General features: G+C 44.3%; 1 protein-coding gene across 3 annotated transcripts in view; it reads right to left on the reverse strand.

Annotated features, from left to right (window-relative positions):
• LOC140329658 (phosphofurin acidic cluster sorting protein 2-like) overlaps nt 1-8,951 on the reverse strand; it is a 37,680-nt gene that overhangs the window by 7,965 nt on the left and 20,764 nt on the right. For all 3 annotated transcript variants that reach the window (XM_072410052.1, XM_072410053.1, XM_072410054.1), the window contains exons 13-19: nt 8,469-8,593; nt 7,834-7,963; nt 3,826-3,930; nt 3,367-3,470; nt 2,883-3,037; nt 2,091-2,201; nt 1,753-1,855 (exon numbers count right to left, since the gene is read on the reverse strand). In XM_072410052.1, the coding sequence (XP_072266153.1) occupies nt 1,753-1,855; nt 2,091-2,201; nt 2,883-3,037; nt 3,367-3,470; nt 3,826-3,930; nt 7,834-7,963; nt 8,469-8,593 (833 nt within the window). The remainder of the gene's footprint in view (nt 1-1,752; nt 1,856-2,090; nt 2,202-2,882; nt 3,038-3,366; nt 3,471-3,825; nt 3,931-7,833; nt 7,964-8,468; nt 8,594-8,951) is intronic.

Raw genomic sequence — 8,951 nt, forward strand, 5'->3', positions numbered from 1 at the left:
GAGGGCCCCAGTATAATGAAGAAAAGTGGTCATGGTATAGGGAAGAGGGCCCCAGTATAATGAAGAAAAGGGGTCATGGTATAAGGAAGAGGGCCCCAGTATAATGAAGAAAAGGGGTCATGGTATAAGGAAGAGGGCCCCAGTATAATGAAGAAAACCTTTCCCTGCTATTGGTATTTTATTTGGCTATATTCCATACATCGAGTTGTTGGAGGGGATGTGGGTCTACCGGCTCCCAGACATTCGGGCTAATAAATGAATTTCCCTCTATCACGCTCTCCCTAACTAGCCATACTAGACTTACACTTCCCCCCAATATATAGAACAGTCATCATTCGCATGATTCTTGCAGCCTAATATTCTCAGACTCTCTCATAAAGTTCTTGTCTCTATTCCAGGCGTGGGAATAAGTTTATTAGACTTGTACAATGATTGAAATGTTTTGGGATTCTGCACCTATCTCCACTTGTTATTTCTGGGGAGCCTTTTCATTCCCTTCCCTCTTTGCAATGAGGGTGAGAGCGTCACAAAGGTTAGACATGATGTTCCGGTGATGGACACAGAGAAGAGAGTAACAAACATAAACCAGGGTACCTGGTATAAAAATCAAAGTACAGACTTCTTTTCCTGGACAGCCAGAAAACATAAAAGGAGCATTATACAGAAAATCGCTGTGTGAATAATCAAACTTCCAGAAAAGTGCACAGACACCAAACATAAGAAAGACGAGGAGACAAAGCTGACGTCAACTGTTACCAACATCTGCCATTGGCAACATAGGTGACATTATGCAGGGTGGTAGTGTCATGATAACTCTACATCTACTAACAAACCCCAAATCTAAGGTGAAAGTATATGACACTCCTCCAAACCTATGCATACACTAAGGAGATATATTCACCACCCAGACATTTTACCAATATCACATTCCGAGATAAGAAATCTCAAAGGAAACCCAATGTCTCCATATTGCTTCTCAGTCCTTTGGGGGCTTTAAAGGAAATAGCAATGAATGATATAAATGTTCGAGGCTCTGTTGTCTGGCTAAAATCTTGAACTGAGCCATCTTTTCATTTTGTATGCGGAGGCAGCACTTCTGTAGGTAACCACCCAGGTGACATCTATACTACTATAGTATTTCTCGCACTAGTTCTATGTGTAACCACCAGATCATTATAATCAAGGCTCATTATCATTATATGGTATTCTGATATATCATAACTTTCCTAAATGGATTAAACAGGTTGATGGACTTGTATGATGTCAGGAGAATCTTGAACTCATCTCAAATAAAAAAAAAAAGGAAACACCTGAAGGCAAACTAGACATTTTCAGCCCAACCCTACAGCCATCAATTTCTATAATTATTGTAACTTGGCTTCCACAATATGATCATTGCCTGTGCACACCGATACTGATAACTGTATGTCCTATACAGGCCTAGGGGTTGCTGCTACCTCCAGGGCAACAGCATGTACAATAATATCATTATAGTCCAATAGGAAGATTGTATGGGCGTCAGAGCGTCCATTTTATGATGTAAGACATCAGGAGCTTTACATAGCAATTTACACGCTTCAAAATGAGCATACAAATGTTTCAGACACTTTTCTAGTCCTAGTTTCACTTTCTGAGCTGAAGCAGTCATGTAGCCAGTAAAGTCTGAACACCTCTCCACCATACTGATACATTATACAATGGGATGAGACAGTGATGAGCAATGCCTTGCACAGGGATATTTGTCTGCTTTACCTCCGCTGTCTGTAGGTCAGCATGGCTTCAGAAATAAATAGCTGGTGGGACTGTGAGGCCCCTGCGATATATTGTGCCACTCTTCCTGCCACATCAAGGCGATCTGTAGGGTAAAAAAATTCCAAGATGGATATTACAGCCTCTACAAGCCTCCTTCAACTCATTTACCAATCTCCATTACACCCCCCCCGTCCAGCCAAGCCATTATGAGCATGCATCTCCCACAATATTTCCTGATTGAACAGTAATGCATACCGGTAGCAGGGTTTAGGAATCACATTTCATATTCTCTGATTACCACTCTAAGGCCAGATATTAATGCTGGAGTTGGAGCTCACCTGCCCCTGGCGGTTCAGTCTGACTGAAGACATCTCTCCACACGGCGTCCATAAAGAGAGAGCTGTATTTGCTATCCAAAGATGCCAGATAGGAGGCCACCGGGTGCGGTCCTGCAACAGAGACACATTATATATTACAGGATCAGTCTCTATGTACTGGGCCCACCTTCCATGTGCAGAAGGTGCAGCCCAAACATAGAGGTAAGTCATGTAAGTACACTTCATGTATGTTTACAATGTGTGTTGCGTACACTGGATATAGCACTATATTGCGTTCATTTGGCGTCTATTTTATTCCCAGCTGGTGAATAATAATTCACAGACCGATACTCTGCAGTGACCTGCAGCAGATAGCAGAACCTAACACAGATGTTCAATCATTCAGCTACAAAGTAATGTCAGCTTCTGGAAAGTGTCCAGACATGGTGTAGGCTTTATTATTATTATTATTAATAATAATAAACAGGATTTATATAGCGCCAACATATTACACAGCGCTGTACAATAAATAGGGTTAGGTCACAGAAGGTAGGGAAGAACGACTCCTCCAACCAATAATATTAGACAACATTGTCAAATTCATGGCGCTTTCATTTCTATACAAACTGGTCCGGCGCTGTTAGCCCTAATATTAGATTTGTGATACCACCTTATAAATATTGGAGAAGATGGATGTGTGTGAGGTGCCCTACAAAAAGGTAAGTACACCATTCATATCATGTTTTGTATATTACCTTGTAATGTATACGCTGTGCTACAGTTATACTTAGGAAACAAAATATATGCGCTCACCCAGAGGCAAGATTAGGAAACGTAGATAATTGAGCCAATCCGGAGTCTTTCCTGCCAGCTGCTCTACAAAGAATCGAAGAATAACGCTGAGATAACTCTGATCTCCAGCAACCAGGAGCTTGACCACGGGAGGCATCTGGGAATTACAGTTACAGCTGGAAAAGAAGAGAAATGAGAGAAGCCTGATGTTACCTATTCTTGTTCTTTTACACTTGGAGTCATCCATCATTCTGCCATTCATTGATATTACTCTTCTATTGTATAATAGTGTCAGTGATTGAATTGTATCATTTGCTGCTGTATGTGCCCTTCAATCTATAGGTCCTTGTATTGGAACCTGAAGAAATAAAATCTCGTTCTTCTGAACCAAGCTGAGAACTTTGAAAATTATTTCATCTAACACCAAATCAATTTATTAATAATTCATCATTTATAATTGTGCTTGGTCCTGATTACCATTACGCATGGCTTGGAGTATACTCACTATCTCTGGATACGTGAAATAATACCACAGAACGCCGCTTGTACATCAGCAGAGGAACACGTGGACACAGTCTGCAGCTTTCCCGATAACTGTTCTCTAACATACTGGAAAGAAAAAGCACATCAGACAATATTACCAAGAATTACACATTTTCATATTAAAGTAGAATGCACTCCTACCCACCATCACATATCTGTGGCTCTCCTGGACACCACTAACCGACTTACCACCAATCATTCCTAATGTGTATCTTCTTCTCATTTCCACCACTGACCTGACCGACTTACCACCAATCATTACTCAGATGCATCTAAACCTCATTTTTCATTACTATTCCCCCAATCATATCTGCACCTCTTCTTCATATTAGTCTATTTCCCTCAATATTCTTTGCAGATTCCCCATCATGCCTTACTTGTATTACCTCTTCCCCATCCTCCCTTCCTAAGCACTTCTCACCTGTCCATGCCAATCTGTAGTATTGACGAGAATAATGCTGTCTGGAAGTTGTTGTTCTGCTCCGAGAATCTCATTAAGTTCATCAAATACAGATTTTCGTGGCACCTGAAAGAGTGATCATATTAGTAAGTGTTACCATTTCACCTGTATCTCCTCTGTATAGCAGCGTGCAGCATCCCCAGCCTCCCTTTAGTCATATGTTCCTCTCTGCATGGCCGGTACACTGCGCGCAGCTTGAAGGGATTGGAAGTCCTCCAGCCAATGAGTAGATTAGATCCTGATCCTACCCTACTATTGGCTGCTAGTCCCGTTCAGGCCTCCCCAGTTCCAGGCTCCGGTTGCTGGATCTTCAGCATGTTATCTGCTATTCTTGATTATGACCTTGACTTTGCCTGTTACAAGACTTTGCCTTGATTGCCACCTTGACGGTGTTCCTACACTAAAGCCATCTGATCCCTGTTACTTCTGCATAGGAGAAACTGGGGGCCATGACCTGGTGACCTCCTTGAAGCCAATCAGTCCAGTGGTCACTAAGGTCACCAGCCCATCACTCCTGGGGTTAATTGATGAATTCCACAAGCTGCTTAGACTATGCAACTCAGCTAAACCAAGGGGGGCAACCCGTAACAATGAGGTATACAAGCTGGTCTAAGAGAGCAAGGTGAAGGGCATTCTTGGTGACTCGAGGTCTTCAGTTTATGACTATAGGCAAATGTAGACTGAATTTTTAGATACATCTTTAGATCATAACTAGGGTAGTTACCCAATCACTATTACTACTGTACATAATGGAGGCTGCAAAGAAAAATACCGGACACCAAACACTGTAAAAGGTAGGGGAGGAGTATACTATATCATATGTATATATTAACACTGTGAGTGACAGTGGGGGGTACACTAGCTATCACAAACTATCCAGGAGCACCATTCTGGTGGAGGCGTATACCACCTCATATCCATCCAGAAAAACTGAGTGTTGGTGGAGAGGGCCACAACACCTTATAACCACCTAGTAGCACTGTGAGAGATGGTGGAGGGGTACACAACACCTTATATCCACCTAGTAGCACTGTGAGAGATGGTGGAGGGGTACACAACACCTTATATCCACCTAGTAGCACTGTGAGGGATGGTGGAGGGGTACACAACACCTTATATCCACCTAGTAGCACTGTGAGGGATGGTAGAGGGGTACACAACACCTTTTATCCACCGGGGATGAGAGAGAAGGCCTCTAACAGTCTCGCAAAAATTTCCTCGAACTTCCGGTGGGTTCGTGAAATTTTGGCGAATCGATTTTGCGAATTCCATTAAAGTCAATGGGCCGACTTTAAACATTATTAGCAATGCCCCTATACATGTTAGAACCACCAGATTTTCTAGGTATGTGTAGGAGAACAGCAACAAGGAAAACATACAAAAGTTAAAAAAGGCCTTGTGGTTTTCCAGAAAATGGCAGGCAAAGTGACAGCAGACAAATAAGATTCCATCTGGTCACAGTGTCACAAATTAATTTATGCAGTGGAAGTCTCTGTTGGCGCTGAATCTTGCTAAGTGCAGCAGTGGCAGTAGAGGATCGGCGGACATGGCTGCAAATGGAGCGAGCCTGTCTCAGTCCTGGGTACTTGCAGAGGATCTTCTGCACCACCAGGTTCCATACATGCGCAAAGCAGGACACATGTGTTATTCGGCCCATGTGCCGCGCGGCCACAAGGTTGGCCCCGTGTGGCTCACTACGTTGCTTGGTGTGAGCTGGGAGGGCATCAGCCAAGCCTCAATCTCTCTGTGCAAAGCAGACAAGAGTGTGACTTTTCTTTCCCAAGGACATCAGTTTCAGCACTGCCTGGCAACGTGTGTGCTTGAGGAAGCCGTACTGGCGTGCCCGCTTAACCACAGTGTCCTCTGCTGCTGGCCTTTCAGGAGGAGTGACGTAAGGAGAGGGTTTGCCGGTAAAAGAAATAGAGGAGGAGGAGGGAGAGGACTAGGGTGGCCCATGCTTTCCCACCACACTCCTCAGTGGGGGTACCAGGTGCTGTCATACCTCTTGCAGACTACCACCCACTGAGCTATGCAAGGCCACCCAGTGAGCGGTGAAGGACAGGTAGCGTCACACTCCATGCCTGGTTGTCCAGCTGTCCATTGTGACGTGGATTTGACTAGAAACCGAGAATGCCAATGCCCGGGAGAGATTAGCGATTACATGTGCATGTAAATTGGGAACAGCTGTGCGGGAGAAGTAATCCCTGCTTGGTATATTCCACCACCGCTCGGCACAGGCCATCAGGTCACGGAAGGGAGCAGAGTCCACAATGCTGTACGGCAGTAGCTGCAAGGCAAATAGTTTGGCTAGACGTGAATTGAGTTAAATTACTCTTTTGTTGGTTTTACCCATAGCCTGATGCCTTGCGCAGAACTCCGGTAGAGTGGGCTGAAGGGACTCGGAGCTAGGGGAGCTGAAGGGGTCACTGGAGTACCCATCTTTCGGCTACAAACTTCGTCTGACGCCACGAAACCTGCGGCCAGAAGGTGATACTTCCTCGCAGCTGGAAGTCTGGCTGTCACCAACCTCCTGGGACGTAGTAGCAATGACAGTTGGAGGTGAAGAAGGAGTCATTGGAGGTGGAAGAAGAGACGATGACGTGGTTGCACCTTCTTCACGAAAACGCAAGTACTGCTCCCACTTTGGTTTGTGGTTCTTGCGCATGTGGGAAAGCAGGGATGTTGTACCCAAATGTGAATCTGCGTGTGGCACAGGATGCAGATTGTTACGCACTCGTCATCGTCTTTCAGCGTGAAAAAGGACCACACTGGAGAGGTGCCTGCAACCACCCTGCCGCTCTTTTTCTTTGCCTGCCTCTGCTGGGTGCCCTGCGTCTCCTCCAGCTCCATCTCCCCCACGGTTACATTGTCTCTGACTGTTCCCCTGCTTGTGCCCACTCCTCTGTGTGTTCTTTGGGACTCACATGAGGCAGATTTGCGGCCCCTTCCATCCCCAGTCTGTTGCTGCTGCCTTTCCTCTACGTCTGTTTCGGAACTGCTGCTAGACCTTACATGCAATGGTGGTTCCCAGGTGACATCATGGTCATAATCATCCTCATTTTCATCTAAACCAACCTCTGCAAATGCAGCCACTGATACAGAACCCTCGCCTAGCAAGTGCTGACCACACTCTCCAAGGGTCTCAAAGTCTACCTCCTGCTCTGAAATTTGCACTGACAGATCCTCAGGCTGTTCATCAAACAACAAGGGAGAGTCATTGGGAGGTACAGGCACATTAGCCACGCTAACTCCTGTCTTTGCTTCTGTCACGGCTCTGCTGGTTCCTGCTGCTGCTGCACTTGAGGCCCCTGAGACCCAGTCCACAATACTCTCCACATGACGTGGCTGTATGATTGTATTCTGCCTTCTCAATACATCTACCAGCGTACTGGTACTCCGCACACATCTCAGACCTGTGTGACAACTTGCTGCTGCCTCCAACAGTTTGCTGCTGCTGCTGTCATACACTGGCGGACTCCCGAGGAGTTTGCCCCCAGACAGATACGGCAGGTCACCCAAGGCCACGCCTTCCCCTGCGTAAATCACAATATAATCTTCAGGGAATTTCTACTCCTTAGTAGCTATTGTTTGCTATGCTAATGGTGGCCAAAAAACCTTAACCATCCATTTGCAGTTTGTAAAAAACATTTGAATAATATTAGGTTGATAGCTGTTCTATCCTCTTGGGAATTCTAAGCTATGCAATGTGAGGAGAAAAGTGAATATATTAAACAGGGAAAGTTTTTTTGGTTCAATTAGTCCTCACCATGACCTCCTGGGTTATACTTATTATACTTATTTGTCTTCTCTATTGGTGTATCATCAATCTTCCAGATGGGGCTGCACAACCCCTGACTACAATGTACATACAGCTTCTTTTTACACCTGGCATTCCGTGCACATTAATAGGTCCAAGTGTCTGGAAGTGTTTGCTAACATATTTTAGGAATCCATATCATGTGTACACACCTGACTGCAGAGCCGTGAGTCTGGGGAAAATTCACCTTCCAGGCTGCTCCCACGATCACCTGTAGTTCGAGAATTCTGACGATCTCTCATAGAAACACTCCGAGGACCCCGGGACAGTTTATTCTCCTGCCTAAGATAAAGAGAGACAGGACAGTAAACTTTGTTTTCATATCAACTGCTTTATCTACTCCCAGCACAGTAATCAACATACAGAAAATCACCAGCACCATACATGGCATAAATTACTATCATCATACCCAACATACATCACCCTTACCAGGATTGTACCTGAAAAATAACACCAGAACCAGCAATATATTTGTCACGTATCAGTATATGTCAGCAAATTGTCCATCACATTGCCAGGGCTATGCCATCATATATCCATTATAAGCACTGCACCCAATTATCTTACCAATGCTGTATCCATCCTATATTTCTATTCCCAGTGCCCTACCTGTAATATCACTATTCTTAGTATATGAGCAACATACCCATCATATGTCACCATTACCAGCACTGTATTTAACATATATAACAAATGCTGACACTGTGCCCATCATATAGTATATTCCCTAACCGTAATAGACACCTTACCTGACATATTTCATGTGTGGCTCATGTGAACTTATTACCTGGGAGACATGATAATTTGGGACTCTGTTCTGGAAATCATGCCCAGATGTGGTATTCGCTCATTGGGCTCCCATACGCTCAGCTCTGGTGCCAGGGATGGGGTCGCTACAGGTTCACTGGTTTCCTAATAGGAAGGAATTGATAAAGTGCATCTGTTTCACATGGAATTTAATTTTTGGGACATTTTTCATTACAAGTTCAGTTAATTAGGTTCTTTGCGTCTTTCCAATACTTAGACCTCCAAGTCATTATTCCTGAAGTAGCAGACTAGATCTGTGAAAAGCCTCAAATAACAGCACTAAGCATTTGTTCAGCAAACTTTATTTTATAACCGTGATGCCGATAAACTGAAATAAATCATTTTTCCTGGACCCTAGGAGGCTATCCACATCCATACATACCAATCACATACCAATTACATGCCAATCACATACCAATCACATACCAATCACATACCAATCATATACCAATCACATACCAAT

Source organism: Pyxicephalus adspersus, chromosome 4 (genome assembly GCF_032062135.1).
Source record: "Pyxicephalus adspersus chromosome 4, UCB_Pads_2.0, whole genome shotgun sequence".
Classification (NCBI taxonomy): Eukaryota; Metazoa; Chordata; class Amphibia; order Anura; family Pyxicephalidae; genus Pyxicephalus; species Pyxicephalus adspersus.